Source organism: Eutrigla gurnardus (assembly GCF_963514095.1).
Source record: "Eutrigla gurnardus genome assembly, chromosome: 1".
Classification (NCBI taxonomy): Eukaryota; Metazoa; Chordata; class Actinopteri; order Perciformes; family Triglidae; genus Eutrigla; species Eutrigla gurnardus.
This window is the reverse complement of record NC_139915.1, coordinates 32,200,735-32,217,281: the sequence shown is the minus strand read 5'-3', so window position 1 is coordinate 32,217,281 and position 16,547 is coordinate 32,200,735. Positions and strand designations below refer to the sequence as shown.

General features: G+C 44.7%; 1 protein-coding gene across 1 annotated transcript in view; it reads left to right on the top strand.

Moving 5' to 3' along the window:
- The window catches only part of LOC311015648 (protein kinase C-binding protein NELL1-like), a 201,486-nt gene that overhangs the window by 77,395 nt on the left and 107,544 nt on the right, over positions 1-16,547 (top strand). The window contains exons 10-12 of the mRNA XM_084013025.1: positions 827-900; positions 3,799-3,898; positions 6,724-6,852. Of these exons, the coding sequence (XP_083869151.1) occupies positions 827-900; positions 3,799-3,898; positions 6,724-6,852 (303 nt within the window). The remainder of the gene's footprint in view (positions 1-826; positions 901-3,798; positions 3,899-6,723; positions 6,853-16,547) is intronic.

Here is a 16,547-nt window from a genome sequence, read left to right as displayed (position 1 = left end):
ATATTATTATAAATATTTCAGTGCAACAGGGTCACTTCCTGTTCCTCTCTATAGGAGACAACCGTAAACATTTGGTTTGTCGGGGAAACGATGCATTTGAACAAATCCCCAAAGCTGACATGTCATCCTTTGGAAGGCACTGCTACACCTGGAAGCACCGTGGATGCAAACAGCAGGGCCGCTGTGTGTGTGGCCCATGTTCAGATAAACTATCTGCCAGATCACAGCCGTTTTCACCGCAGCACTATTTCCAGTATGAAGCACACACACAGGGGCCTGGTGTCTCTCTTGCTGTACTGCAATAAAACCCACTGAATCCCCCCAACGATCGTTGGTCTTTGAATAATTCCAGCCCTCCATCCTTCCTCCTCTTCCTCCTCTTCCTCCCCTGTGAACATCAGAGCGTTGGCAGAGACGGGAGCGAGGGAGCGGCGGTCCAGAGCAGCGACGGAGCGCTCCACAGTCCTGCACCCTGGAGAGGAGAGGGGAAGCAGGACTTCGTATCATGTGCTTCATTTTTTTTTCTATTTCGGCTTTATCGCCAGAGGAATATGCAGAAGGGTCTCCTCTGTTGTATTCTTAATGCGCTGTTACATTTCCTCTCCGCTTATCCACACGAGCCGCGGACAACTTTGTTTCTGACAGAATTAACTATGCAGAACTTCAGGCTGGAAAGTTAGTTTTTTCTTCACAGGCAGCGGAGAAAAACATTTTATCGGTGTTTGTGGGAGAACCACATGCTGTCTGAGTAATTATTATATTCCTGGTGTTACATAGCGACTGTGCTAACATTAATATTTGTGTTTTTGTGTGTGTGTGCCTGCAGCGAAATGCACCTATATGGGCCAGATGTTTTCTGAAGGCCAGCGCTTGTTGTCCCGGAGCTGCAGGGAATGCAAGGTAACATTTAAGACCTCGATCACAATACACCGTTACTGGCTCATGATTGTGTGTGGCAAACTGCTCAATTAGTTTCCCAATCCCCCTCTAATGGCGAGGTAGCCAGGTAATTAGAATAAATATGAAACACAGCAACACAAAGGCCCCGATTTGAATACAAGCTTCATCACTTCATGTCTGATAATTAAAGCCATTATTCCAGTTCAGCACGGAACAGAGGTGTGGTTTCTCCACCGGGGAGCCATTTGTCTTGAAAGACACTGTTTTTTAAGGTGGAAACCAAGCGTTTTATGCATGTTTTAGCTCACAAAGTGCCACGCCGTGGATTCCTGAACTCGTTATTAAGCCCGCAGGCACCTCGAAACATCATTAATTCAAGCAATTACAGTCATCCTTCACTCCTCGATTTGAGCTCTGCTTAGTGGCCAATTTGTGGATTTTTTTTTTTTTAGAATTGGCCTTGAACGTTTTATTTTTTTTAAGGCTTTAAAGTCGAGCTGAGATGAAAAATGCCCTTTTAACCCTTTCAGATCATAGTTTGCACCTATTTAACAACATATGCTGAAAATAAAAGGTATTTTTAACTCATAATTCTTACTGGAAAACAAAATATGACACATGCTTACAACTAATGATATGACGTCCATCCATTAGTCGATCTGCAGCTTCGCCACCGACCTAGAGAAGGTCGGGAGCTAACATCATGTCGCGCTGCTTATCCTGTTTCACTGGGAAATAAATCTTGGCATATGTGTGTAAAACTATAAAGTAATTCAGCCTGCCATGTTAGCGGTATGTATTTATACACACGGTATGCAGAGATGAACATGTGGAAAGAGCTGGAGTTCTCATTAGAACTGACTGATAAACTGCTCACAGTATGAAGCTCTACTATGAGAAGATGAGGCCGGTAACGGAGCGACATTGAAGAAAGTTTGAATGGAATTGAAGGAGAAATGTGCTTAGAGTCGATACCTCCGACCTTGAGAGGTCTGGAGCTGCGAACCAGCCGGGCGGTTTGTTTGGAGGCCCAGGGGAAGATGACACGGAGTTCGATCCCCCTTTGTTTCCCATCTTTAGTGGAGCCAATCTGCACCTTACCTGCTATCTGTATTCATGCCCTCTTCGTCAAAATGAGCACCCTATATACAGTGTATATGCAGCCTCTCCATATCACCCTCTCTGTTGTCATGGCAGCCGCACTCGGCCAGGAGGAGCTTTTAAAGTACCCGGGTGTTTTAACGTCTCAAATCATCCTTCTTTTTAACGGCCCTTGTTGTTTCAAACTCAAAAGTAATGTCATCCTTTGTGATACATGATCAGGTTCATGGCAGAATGTTGCTCTCTGAACCTAAAATATTTATTCATCATAAAAACAACAACAACTTTACAATCAGCTTGATTTGCAGGATTGTAAAACATGGCCGTAAGACGGGTCATAATGTGGTTCTCTGTAGACACAATGGTGTCATCGTGTTGAGTGTTAAACTTTTAACGTCATTCAGACAATTAATTATGTAGGCAAGGCAGTTTTATGTGTATAGCACCTTTAACAACAGGGTAATTCAAAGTGCTTTACATAAAACATTAAAAGCATTGGAGAAAAGAAACATTAAAACAAGCCAATAATAAAATAAAGTTTAAAATGTAAAAATAAAAAAATAAAAATATAATAATAAAAACATTATAAAAAAATAAAAACATAATAATACAATTAAAATAAATAAATAAAAACAAGAATTTCAGGAATAGAAAATACACAAAATGTACAAAAAAAATAATAATAATACAGATAAAACTCCAAACTTATCTCTGATTGAATACACATGCTCATTCTTCTACAAACCTTCTGCAGTGACTGTGTTAACTATTGTCCAGTTTGATAGTAGTTCCATACTGTTATTGTTATAGCTTAAGTATAATCTGAAGTATCCATAAAATATGTGATTTAGAGGTTTATGGAGTGTAGTCGCCCTGCTGCCTGTGTCCGGTTGGTCCTGCATGAAGATAGATGGACGTCAGACCCGTGTGGACGGAGAAAGCTGCCGTGCTCCCGTCTACAGGATCTCACCTCCGTACTGAGACAGATCTCTGGGTGAAGCAGGTTAGGCAGGTGGGAACATGATGTTGGGAGGAATTTAATTTCACCGCTGAAAAGATTAGCTCACGACCTTCTCTGTAAGAGCCGGAGTCCCAGATTGATGGATGGATGTTGGAAATAGCTGACGTAAGCGTGCCTAATATTTCCCCGTGAAGAAAAAGAGGTTAACACATAAACAAATGGATTCATTGTGATTATTTTCAACATGTATTGTTTACTAGGTGCATCATGTGACTGGGGATGTGATCTAAAAGGGTTAGAAATGCATTTAAGAGACTCCAGACCTGTTACAGACCAGTGGGTGGGACCCACTGAGACTACAGACCTGTTACAGACCAGTGGTGGGACCCACTGAGACTACAGACCTGTTACAGACCAGTGATAGGACCTCACTGAGACTACAGACCTGTTACAGACCAGTGGGTGGGACCCACTGAGACTACAGACCTGTTACAGACCAGTGGTGGGACCCACTGAGACTACAGACCTGTTACAGACCAGTGGTGGGACCTCACTTCTTGAAACTAAAAGCAACATCCTCCATCTTGCTTAGAAGCTTGCACCTGCGGAGCTGTGCATTGTGGGAGTTGTTGTCTTTCATCCACATCCAGCCAAAAAGTCTACGTCTGCCTTTTCTCGGTCAAAAACACACCGAATTCTAAATTTGTTTTATATTTTGACTCCATATATTTCAATACAGCTTCCTGTTTCCACCGGGGACGTATGCCTTTAACATTATTTATCATAAAAACATGTTAAAGAAGACGCTTGTTGTGTCTCTGTGCGGTCTTTTCCAGAACGGCCTGATGGTGAAGGTCACCGAAGCCTGTCCGGAGCTCAACTGCACCGTGGGTGAACAGGTCCTCCCAGACGGCCGATGCTGCAACGTTTGCAGAGGTATGTCTTCCTCCTCATGCATATGCACCGCACTACTCTCAGGTGCATGACACACACCAACCCCCCCGCCGCCGCCGCCGCCCGGCGAGTAAACATCACCAGTCTGCCCGATGCTCATTCAGGCTACGTCTCTGTATGAGTGCTTCTTGGTTCGGGATGCCGATCGGAGCAGATTGGTCTTCCTGCGATGCCTATTTGCCCGGCCGCCGCTGCTTTGGCGGGGGAAGGCTCTACAGCGTACATAGCCACGGGTAATTGAGTAAATACGTTGAATAAACACGCTGTAGGAGGCTGTGGGAGCAATAATGAAAGGAACCCGGGGCATTGTTCCGAGGGGAGGACATTGTGCTCTCATGTAGGTAGTGGGACTTGGACTCGCTGCATTTAGAGGAAATGGAGATGATGGGAGGTGAAAGAGACGGCAGGAAAGGAAAGGAGGTGATGAGAGGGAGCGTAAAGGAGAAGACATCTCTGAGAGCTGCGATGCTGAACAGAAAGGAGGGAAAGAGTGTAAAGCACACGAGGGGAGAGGAAGATAAGGAGGTTAAAGAGAGGATTCAACAAGACTTTCTATGCTGAGAGAGAGTAAAGGAAATGTGAAGGATGAGGAGAGAGGGCAGGGGAGGGTAGAGAAATAATAATAGTGAGTTAGACTTGTTTAAGAGAGAAGAAAGGCATCGAGGAACGGGCAGCAGAGAGGAGAGTTTATAGAGTAAGAGCGAACAATTAAAGATTGATCATCAGCGTCTCTTCCTGTCTCCCTCTCACACCCACGACTGCAGAAACTCGGCCATTATTCCCTAATCATCTCCAGACGTCTTCTCCACAGCGCGGCTGCCTCCACTTGTACCGTCGCTGTTAAATCCTCAGTTAAATTGGTCGTTACGCAACTGTTTACGGAGAGAGACTCCAGAAATATCCAGCAAACAGCCACCGCGACTTGAAATCACATTGATTTATCACGATTATCCCCTCCCCCGACTGTCGCAAGAAAAAAATTTTTCTTTGCACTTTCACATTCAATGTTTGGTACGTCGCTGCCACTGTACAAATATTTACCTCAGGATAAGAATGTGCATCTCCTTGAAGGGAAATGAAACATCTCCACCTGAAATTCCATCAACAGAGCACTGCTTTAACTCTCACACTGTGCTACATTCCTAACAAGTCTTTGCATCAGAATTAGATTCTTCACTTCAATCCGGTGCATTTTTATGTTTTTTTCCGCTGGCTTTCTGTTGTAATATGAGCAACACACGGTGTAATATACTTGTACTCTGGACTGCCACTGCAGCATTCTGTAAAGCAGAAAGCAGCGTGTGCGTGCCGCGGCGTGACAGCTCCCCCCCCCCACAAGTGAAGCCAAAAGAATCTGGATTGGCCCCTCGGTGGCTGGCTGTTAGTTCAGGAAGCGCTTGATTTGATTTGCAGCCTCGTTTCTCGACGAGTCGGAGCTCGCAATTTAAAACGCCGATATCGCAGTCGATGGTGTTCATTTAATTGTGTGGAATTGTGATTAATATTTGATTAGTTGTGCAGCACTAACACGTGTGTTTACACCGCTCGGTGGTAGGTGGTGGTGGAGGAGGAATAACGCCGACGCGGCTCTTTTTCTCCATAATGGCTCCCCAGGGCTCGCTGCCTCTTTGGGCTTTTATGTGCAGCCAGTCTGTCTTTCATTACAGGAAATGATGGGCTACATTGGCTCATACTTACTGAGCAGCAGACAGTCACCTCGCCGTCTGACTGTCTGCCTCCTTATCTGTCTGACTGATTCTCAGTACATCCATTTATCTCTCCTGTCACATTTCTGTACATGTGTGTTTGACAACAGAGAGGGTTAAAGTCCCAATCCACCCATCGGCCACTGGTTTGGGCTTTTTAATCCCAGCAGCAGCACCATTTGCTGCCATAGATAAAACTGTTCACTGGTGGGAAGCCGGTGAGGGATACTGATGTTGTCAGTCAGTGTGTCCTGCACAGCTGACCCCCACTGAAGAAAACACACACTCCCCATGACCTTGACAAGTACAGCGTGGAGCTTTATGTCGGGAGATGGAAGCTGGATTTTTTTTTTTTATTCACATAATACGACGGATTCAAGTCACTCAAAGAACGTGTCAAAACCAAATCAGAGAAAACTGGACGGGATCGTAGAAGGTTTTATGGCAGATCATGACCGAAAAGTTGAATTTTCATTTTCATAATCGTAAAAATGTCGTCATGACACCTTTGATTCTTTATTTTTGTAAATACATGAACAATCATGTCATTAAGGATAAGAGAGCTAAATACTTCCCCGTCACATTCAGCCTATTTAGATAGATAATTATGAAACATTTTGCTTTACTCTTATTTTGAGAAGACTGTGTTGGCAGTGCAGCATCCTTCCCTTCCTTCAACCCTTCTGTAAAACGGAGGTCCTGTAATGACTGAAGCGAGTCCACTTACGGCTCTTTTTCTGCTTTTGGCACGGAGCTGATGTTGAAGTAGCGCAGCACGCCGTTCTCTACAAGCACCCTCAAAAACCAGCTCGTCAACGCAGAATGGCAGCAGAACACACTAGTGGCTCTCACGCTGTTGGCAGGATGGATGACAACCTCTCAGCCTCCTACATGACCAGCATCTTTGATGCGTTTTCTTTCCGATTGTTTGGGTGTGTACACGCTGCTGTGCAACACTGTTATTATGGCAGCAACAATTTACTGCCGTCGTAAACTCTCCTCCGTCCGGCTGCTTCCTGTCACCCACGGTATTTGCAAGAAGAACAAGGTCTGCTTTTATCTCCCACGTAAATGGAGGCCTCCCTTGTCCCTGTCTTCCAGGTTACGACTTCTGCGCGGAGGGACTCATTTGTGGTGAAAACTCTGAGTGTAAAAACCGGAATACGAAGGCAGAGTGCGAATGCAAGGCGGGCTTTGCCTCCATCCACGGGGATTCTACTTACTGTGAAGGTAGGACCAAGCTTTTATTTAAAGCTGTCTGCTTGGCTGGGATGTTAACAGCAGTGTGGATGCTTATGTTTATGCTGCTGAGATGATGATAACACACAGTGAGTGTGTGACATGGTGGTGACCGGCTTGGATTGAGATCAGCTGTGAAAATGACCTGGACTTTCATTATGGCATCAGTAATGTGACGAAGCATTGGGAGTTTTTGAGAAAAGAGCAAGATCCTTAAACTGAAGGACGTATTGGGTCAGTTTCTGTTTATTTACTGCCTCACTGTTCCTCTCTGAAGGAGTTACTAAGGCTGGGGTTTGTATTTTTAAGCTGATTAAATCATTTAACTTCCAATAATGTTGCACTCCACCTTAAAACTACGATGACATCTCTTTATACATCAGTACAACTTTCATGCTGCTGTAAACTTGGATCTATTTTAATGTGGTAGCACCAAAAGTTTATGAACACCAGTTTAAAAAAATAATAATTCAATTAAAATGGATTGAGCCGAAAAATCAGGATGCTGCTGCAGAATTCCTCTCAAGATACAACGACAGCAAAGAGATCCGACCAACAGGCAGTCTTTTACTTTGAGCTAACAATGTAACATAAAGAATACAGAGCAGCTGGAAGTTAACCCTGTGTTTTATCCCCATTCAAATATTGATTTAGGTTAGCATGCATCCCCATGTTGATTAAACTCAGAGCTCTGCGTGAATTTCAAATGTGGATTTACTCATTTTAAAGCTAGTTTTGCTCAACTCTGATTCGAACTAATCTTCGATTAAACTAATCCTTGTTGGTGCTACTCAGCCTGCCAGTGTTCCGGGTGCTTCCACCCACCGTGCCGCTCGTTGGACTTGGCTGACAGGCGGCGGAAGCCCTCGAGTACTAGCGATGGAGCTAATGGCCTTATTTGATTAAGAGGCTTGGGAGCGGATTGAAGGATTTTGCTCGACGTTGGGTTGCCGTTGTCTTTGGGTCGGAGCCACGGCAGACGGGATTGGCTGAGGAGCCGTGACGTCACAAGCCCTCCGGTCTGGCTGCGTCGTGTTTGATCTGTACGGTAAAGAGGTTTACCCAGAGTCCCGGCACCATACAGGCCAGGGCTGGGAAATGCTGATTGTTAGATCGACTATGTAAATGTGGAAGCCACGGCTCTGTTGGCTGTGGCGGCGTTATCCATGTTTGAGGGGGGGGGCTCCCTAAAGGCAGCTCAAACTTCTATTGTGACTGGATTAGCTGGGATCCTGCTGTACACTATGGTGATATTTGACTCCACTCTCACCTCCAACATAAATTGGCTTAGGATAACATGGCTTACACGGCAGACGGGGGGATCCTTTTTCCTTTTTTTGTTTTATTTGAGTTATGAACAAAGCTCAGCAGCCTGAGAATAGACGTTTTACAAAACAAATGCATTTTTCTTTCCTCTTGCACTTTATAAACTGGCGATTGTGTCTGGCTGTGGCTCCCAGCTGCCATTAAATACGATGATTATACACTCATAAATGTTTTAATGTGCAGCTGAATGATTGAAGATGAGATTATTTACTCGTAATAAGGGGGACGTTTGACGAGGGACCAGAGGATTTAAACGGAGCCCGGCTTCCGTCTTGCATTCAGTCACCTTATGGGGCCATAATTAAACTCTCCCGCGCTATAAGCTCAATACATAATTATTCTGGGCGGGATGTTTGACGGGAATATTGTCCTCCAGTGTGTCAAAACTATGTGTGAGTGAATGAGAATGAGACGGCTTACCTTGTTGCAAAATGTTATAGCCATCTAAATCTTCCAATTAAAACTCACGTGAGACTTTTGTGTGCCGTTTCTTCAAGTGAACGTTTGAAAAAGTCTTCCACATTTTGCTGGATTTTGGCGCCACATTTCCCATCACGCTTTGGAAGCGTTGCATTTCGACGTCAACGAGTTGGCTGGAAGCTTCACATGAACCCAACTTCCTTGTAAATCTGCACCATAGAATATCATGAGTTGAGTTGATTCCAGCAGTTACATGTATGATGACTGATTTACGACGCTACAAGGCAGCGATGCTGCAGTATATTGTGGTTCTCTGCTGCAGCATGTATGATGCATGCTTAATTTCTTCCACGCAGCGATAAAATATGTAAATATTACAGCCATCTGCCTGATCTCTAAAGGGAGAAATGTGCCTGCATATGCAGAATATGCACACATGTAGAAACACAGGCGCACAACTAATGATGCACTCTGCCTCTCCCACGCCTGCGTATTTATTTACTCCATTAAAGATGTATTACTGTGTAAAGGGCGAGATGGTCTGAAGAGATGACTCCATCGCTCTGATGTGAAGGCAGCCGCTCCTCCTCTCTCCAGCTGGGGGAAATCCTTTTCGTGGAATCCTGGAGGAAGCCCGGGAGAAGGCAGCGGTTGCTATTGATTGGTCTTGTCAACACTCAGCAACTCAAAGGCTCCGGCAGGGCTTACTGCTGACCTGCTGGCTCCGCCTCGGCAACGGCATGGATACGTGAAGCGCGCTGGGAACTAATGGCTCGCATGAAATTAGGCTTTCCACCGAGAGAGTTCAACGCTCCCGTATTCTCCCCTCAGTTCTACCTGAAGGAGTCGTAGCATTACATTCTGCTCTGAATACCATTATTTCTATACATGAATTCATACGGTTTATACATTCATACGCTGGACACAATCCTTTAGATGGTCCCAGTGGAGATGCATGGATGGATGGATGGATGGATGGATGGATGGATGGATGGATGGATGGATAGATAGATAGATAGATAGATAGATAGATAGATAGATAGATAGATAGATAGATAGATAGATAGATAGATAGATAGATAGATAGATAGATAGATAGATTCTGTTTTCTGTTACTAACTATTAGTTTGTTATAAAACACAGCTATCAACTGTTTAGTACCAAACAGGTAAAATCCAGTAAACCCTGGGAGACAGGAATACTGTGAACGCTGTGACGCCGGTGTCAAAGCACTAATTACCGCTGATAAAAAAAAAGCCCTGGCTTCAAACTGGTGGGTTGTGAGTGTCACATCACCTGACGCTGCTCTTATTACTGCCTCTCCTCACGTTGGTGTTAATGGACTTGTCCTCATCAGCTCCTGTGTATGCCGTCAGTGATACTCACACAGTCCCAGCAGATCGGCTGTATCGTCTCTCGGCTCCGGAGGACGCACATAATGTTCACTCAGCCCTCTCACAAAAAACGACAAAAACAGAAAGCACCACCCAAACGGCCAGAAACCCCAGCATGGGTCTAACGTGCGTCCTAGATGGCTTTCATTGCATACCTTCTTCACTTCATATTGATCCAAATGATCTCCGGCTCTGCAGGAAGCTTCTTTTCTTTCTTTTTCATGGTTCCAGCATCTCAAGTGACCCTCCTGTGCACTTCACTTTCCCCTCCAGGTTTCAGACTAAAGGCTCCATCCACACTTCACGCATTCATGGCCGAACGCATTAGGAAACAAGTCACAGCAGTTAGTGAAGACGCTGGAGTCGACTCAAGTATTTCCATGCAGAGATGAGGCATATTTCCATAGAAATGCTGTGGGTGGGTTGTTGTGGAGAATCCTCCTGCTGTTAAGAACCCTCGTGGGTCACTCTACGCAAATTAATGGCGACATTAGCTCCCGCTGTGCGCCGTAACTCTTTGGCGGCTCTTATGTGCAACTCAAACGCCGCCTTGCCCTTGTTAGACATGCAAAGGTGGATTCCTTTCACCGCTCCGCCAGCTGTGTGATCTTGTTTGGAGTGCTAGTTACGGAATCGCTACGTCCAATTGAGCCTAATTAACATGTATTTGATGCAAATGTTACGGCTCCCTCTCCACTCCACATCGCTGTCAATAACCGGCGAGGGCTGCATTCTTCTGCGGTTTGATTTGGCCCCCAATCCACCGTTTCTATTTTTATTTTCTGATTCTGCTATGGGTAATAAGATTAAAGCCCAGTGTGAGGCTGACACATGGAAGCGAACAGAGCTATTTCTGTTTGTTCAGCTTTCATTAAGCCGCGGAGCAGTTGAACTCCCCGGGTTCAGAGACGGACTCTGATGTGTCCCCTTAGCTAACAGGCTCTTGGGAGGCCCTTTATGATGTCCCTGATCTCCAGTCAATCTCCACTGTCACCACAGCAGTTTTCAGCTCTGCTTCTTCTCTCTCTCCACTCACTCATAATACGCCATGACTTTGGTGCTAATAGTGGAACCACAGAAGAAGGAGGAGAACGGACATTCGGCTGTTTTACACGTTGCCCATTGGCTTCTGGCAAAACGCTATTTTGCAAAAATGTCATGAGAAAAACTCTTTCCATAATGTCGTCACACACTTATGATAACGATATGAGCCTGTCAGTAGCAAAAACAAGAGGTTTAAGCACCGGTACTATTACCTTGTTGCCTTTGAGCAGCTGCCGTCTGATTCGCTCAATACAAGATCAATTCTCCAAATAGTTTTCCCTATTAGTGAGAAGATAAATGAATTGATGATTTGTGTTGCCTATACCAAGATTTGCCTGATCCTTAAATAAGGAAACCTGATGAAGCCTGTTCAAAAACAAGCTGTAAATTGATGCGTATGAATATATGACATATTTTGGAACAATTTAAAATGTTCTTATTGCGGTATAAGTCCTGCTGTTGTCAGCCTCTGGGAAGAAACGCTTGTGAATGCCATGCGAATCCATTTGAGAATCATTTATTGTCTGCTCTACTCGCTGGAAAAGAGATTGAATATCATACTAAGAAAAAAAATCAACCTTGAGACACCTTTTAACAACCGAATGGTACTTCATACTTGCTGAAACGATCATCGATTTCAGAACAAAGCAATCGATAAAAGCTCCTCCCATCATCAAAAGCCGACCAGTTACATTAACGGAGTCCTTCCTCGGCACGCACATCAGCAGTAGTCTGGAACAGGAGCTAAACGGCAAACATCACAAACGTCTGTTTCCAGAGACAAGCAGGCAGGTTCTACTCACGATTCAAAGAGTTTATTATCATACAAGAGGCTTATATCATGATTCACAGAAGGCAGCACAATACACAAACAAAACAACGATAAACTCGTCCAGGTACACACAGATCCACACAGTCAAGCAAATGGACAGAAGTATAGTCTCAAGCGTCCACATTGACTCCATATACACATAAGGCACCATCTAAAGGGGCGTGAACCTCTCCATCCGGCGCCCCATCTTTTTTACACCCTTCTCCCTCTGAAGTACAGCTCACTAAGAGGCAGGGCAGAACGCCTCAACCACAGAGTCACATTGTTGTGGATTTCTTTCTTCTTGCACTCTGAAGTAGAATGGACTTTTTGATGGGATGCTCCAGCATTGTCCCATAGAAACACACTTTCTTCTTATTCACTCTTCATAATGTCCTTACTGTGGATAGTCAGAGATCATTTCCTGGCAGAAATCTTAGATGGAAACCGAAAAAGCTTTGACAACCCCAACAAAACTCTTGTTATTCGGAGAAGCGACCCTTTTAGATGTCATCGTTGTGCTTGTCTTTCCAGTTAATCTGAACTCCCTTGTGGAGGCTTTGGTTGCTGGTTCTGTAAATGCTTCCCCGTACAGGATCTCCTCATGTCCTGAGTCCTGTTTGCTGAGATGTTCAGAGCCGATAATGTCGTATCCCGTACACACACCCGGGGAGGGGCGATGAACGGGGCTTTAGGAAGTCATTTGTGGGGGATTTTACCCGTCTTGTCTCTCGACGTGGCGGCCTTATCGTATGTTTGCAGATGGGCTGAGATGAGCGTTGCATTTTGATTTCTGGTGTTCGGGGGGTGGGTCGGACCGGTACGCTGACTGACAGGCGTGTGACGTTCATCGACGGTGGGAGGCAGCGGCTTCAAACAGACGGATCGCGGGGAGTGCAAACCTGCAGGAATCGTGTCCACAGAGGTTGGAACTGAGCTAATCAAGGGCAGAGCTTGCCTGCAGGACTTCCACAGCAGGATCGCAGGTCTGTGTGTGTGTGTGTGTGTGTGTAGCCGTCCTGGGTTTGTAGATAAGCTCAGGGAAACACAATGTGTCTCCACCCGGAGTGCAGCACCTGTCCCTATGCTGCAGCTAATCCGCTAAAACTGACAGCTTCCGCTTGCTTTTCCCTGCAGAGTCCGGTCACACCGAACAGCACCAAGAGTCAGAGCAACATGGAAATACACACCTGTAATGTGTTTCACTCATTCTGTATCCAAGACCACTTCGGTGTCGAGTCTTTATTGTCAATGCAGCGCTGTCGAAACGTGGCGTAATGTAAAAAAAAAAAAAAAACTGAAGTGGCTTATTGATTGGGAGCAATACGACTCACTCAGTGGCATTAAAGAGCAATCGGCTGTGTTTGTACTTCTGAGAATCCATCAGGATCTCTGTTGGAACTCGGCCTGCAGCCTGTTAAAACAGGGTTGGGGAGCAGCGGTGCAAACGTCTGCCAACAACCTGCTATAAGCTGCACCTTTGGTAAAAAGGTTTGTTGTCTGTCCTCCCAGACAAAGTACATGTTTAGTAACACGACGTTCCCAGCGGCACCTGAATGCATCACAAGACGAGGCTCTCGTGTCTTCGGGGTGTGACCTTCAGTGTGTCTTCTACGGAAAGTCTTGTCGAGAAAACTTTTAAATAATTCACTGTGGTCCGTTACAGGAACCTCGAGTGGTTCTTTGACTATTTAATTCAAGTTTTATATGCAGAAAGCCAACAAACACAAAGGTCAGTTCATTAACATTCATGTGTTATCATTGATATTGTCCAGTCTGCCAAAAATGAAATAAGCAGCAATTATTTATTTTTGTTTCTTTCTTTACTTATTTATTGATTTTTAACCACTTTTTTCATAAATACACATTTACATAGTTTTTGTAATATTGCTATCTTTCATTTAATTTTCCTTTTTCCATTTTTTCTTTAATTCTTTACTTATTTATTAATGTTTTAACAGCTTTTGTTTTCATAAATACACATTTACATAGATTTTTAATATTGCTATCTTTCATTTAATTTCCTTTTTCCATTGTTTTCATTATTTCTTTACTTATTTATTGATGTTTTAACCACTTTTTTTCATAAATGCACATTTACAAAGATTTTTAATATTGCTATCTTTCATTTAATTTTCCCTTTTCCATTATTTCCATATTTAACTGCAGCTTCTACTACTACTACTACTACTACTATTATTATCATTATTATTATTATTGTTGTTGTTGTTGTTGTTGTTGTTTTTCATCTTTTTTTACTCCATATTTATAACCACTATCACATCTCTGCATGTATAGAGCTATGTATACGTACATGTATCTTGCGTAAATGGTATTGAAACTTTGCTGATCCATGTATGCCCTGAAGGTCAAACAGTTCCATCCCTCAACAAGCAAGATCCTAGTTCCCCGAAGTGCCCTTGAGCAAGAGCCCTTACCCACAACCGCTCCAGTAAGCTGCTCAGCGGCCAACAGATTAGACTCCAGTTGTACTCTTCAGCTTCCGGCTGTGGATTCATATCAGTGTGTTTGGAACAGAGAGAGCTCGGTTGGAAGGATGGCTGCGACTTATTACAACGTGAGTTCAGTCGTTTTGACCCACAGGTTCAATCCCATCCTCAACATTTAAAATTCTGTGATGGAGGAGATGGTAAAAAAGCTTTAAAAAAGACACCGGTCAGCCAAGTTTATTTGGTTTAAAGGAAGTTTACAGACGGTAGCAATGACACAATTATATTGAAGATCCTTCCTTAATCGAGGTCACAGATTTTGCTAACAAACACGCAGACAGACGGGCTCTGGGTTTCAAAATGAGAAGAAAACCCCTCTTTTCATCGCTCAAACGGAGTTAATGAAAGAGAGCACAGTGCTGGAAAGTACAAGCGGTGGTGCTGAGCCAAGTTCAGTGTTACCGAATGTGAGAGAGGAGAGCTGCTGTGTGCGGCGGGCGGATTGAATCGGCCTACTGTGCAGCGCTGGCGGAGGTCTGCTGCCGTCACAGTGGGTGAGCACTCTGGTAAAAGGTCAGCGAAAGACCTGTGACGAGTTGCAGCCATTTCACTGAGTGACAGCCTGTGTGTGTGTGTGTGTGTGCGTGTGTGTGTGTGTGTGTGTGTGTGTGTGCTCCCTTCATGCCCCACTTCTCAAACCTCTCTTCTGGGTGGCATCCATCCATCTCTGCCATCTGCAGCGCTCTGACTGCATGTGTTTCCAACACAGCCGACGCTGTCCTTGGCGTCGCCGCGTTCCCTCACCTCATTCCTCATACGCTTATTTATCTTCCGCTTATTTCCCATTACATTTTTTTTCCTGAGCTGTGAGGGGATTGTGTGTTATAATCCCACCGAGCCTGGAGGGGGGCTGTTGGATTGCAGCGCTGCGGGGTCTTTTGGGCTAAAGTGTTCACATTCCTGTTGGAATGGAGCCGGAAAGCTTCCCGTGGAAGTCTGGGAAATTAGATTTGCGCCAAGTAGTGTGATGGGAGTGGAGGCAGATTAGTCTTTTCATTAGCATGGATCAGTGTTTTTAAGAGTTTTTATATCATGTCATCAGATTGCTAAAGTTATTTTACACTTTTTTCTCATCTCTATCACACAGTAAGGCAGGTTATCCTTGGTAATGGTTACAGACTTTTTGGTCTTCTGATTTTAAATGTGGGAGGGCTTGGAGCAGAGATGCACACGAGTCATTTGTTTGCGTGTCCAAGACTCCAATGCAGAGAAACAATCACAGCATGAAGATTCAAAAATGACTTGGCAGCATCTCCGACTCGAGGCAAACTCATCAGTGGTTCAGTGGAGTTGCAGGTGCAGAACTCCCCATCTCTCCAGGATTGGGAGATGGGCAGGTCGATCCTCCAGTCCACCTTGCTGTTGTGCCATCATGTATGAATGTTGGGCACGTACCACCTTGTATGGACGTTGCTGTTCGTGGAGAACTGAAGGAAAGTGCACCGTTCTTGCTCTTCCTTCCTAGACGAGACACCTAAACCCAAACTAATGGTGCATTTTTAGGATCCTCGTCAGCCTGTGAAGTGGAGAATTGGTCGTGGCTTTTTACAGCCCTCCAGTTAATGTTGCATATTAACCATTTCCAGATTATCACTTGAATGCAAACACGAGGTAGAGCACACTACCCCAAGCAAAACTTTAGTTTATGTCCGCCAGACGTCCAAGGAGTCCGCCCCTGATCTGGGACACAGCGACGAGATAATGAAAAGGAGCTCACATAAGGTCATCACCTTTTCTTTTGGGGAAGTCTGGAGAGACGCTCCTCCTCTTTCTTCCCTTCAGTCATCCCCGATCTGTTAATTATGGCGGCGACTGCAGGGACTAATGATCATGTTCCACAGGGTGGTAATGACACAATTATAACCGCCAGGACATCAGTCATCTCTACTTAGCTCAGTACGCTGTCCTTGGCCTTTCAGACCCCTCACACACACACACACACACACACACACACACACACACACACACACACACACACACACGGAACGGAATGAGACAAAAACTCAGAAGACTGAGTGTCATTGAACTAAATGCCTCTCTTACATGGAGTTAGTGACCCGACAGGTTTGTTTTCCCCCTGAGTGAACTACACATCGGTACAAATCACTTGGATCTGCTTTAACATAAAGTTCATCAAGCGACAAATAAAAACCAGGAATGTTTTCAGCTCCGTCGTCCCTT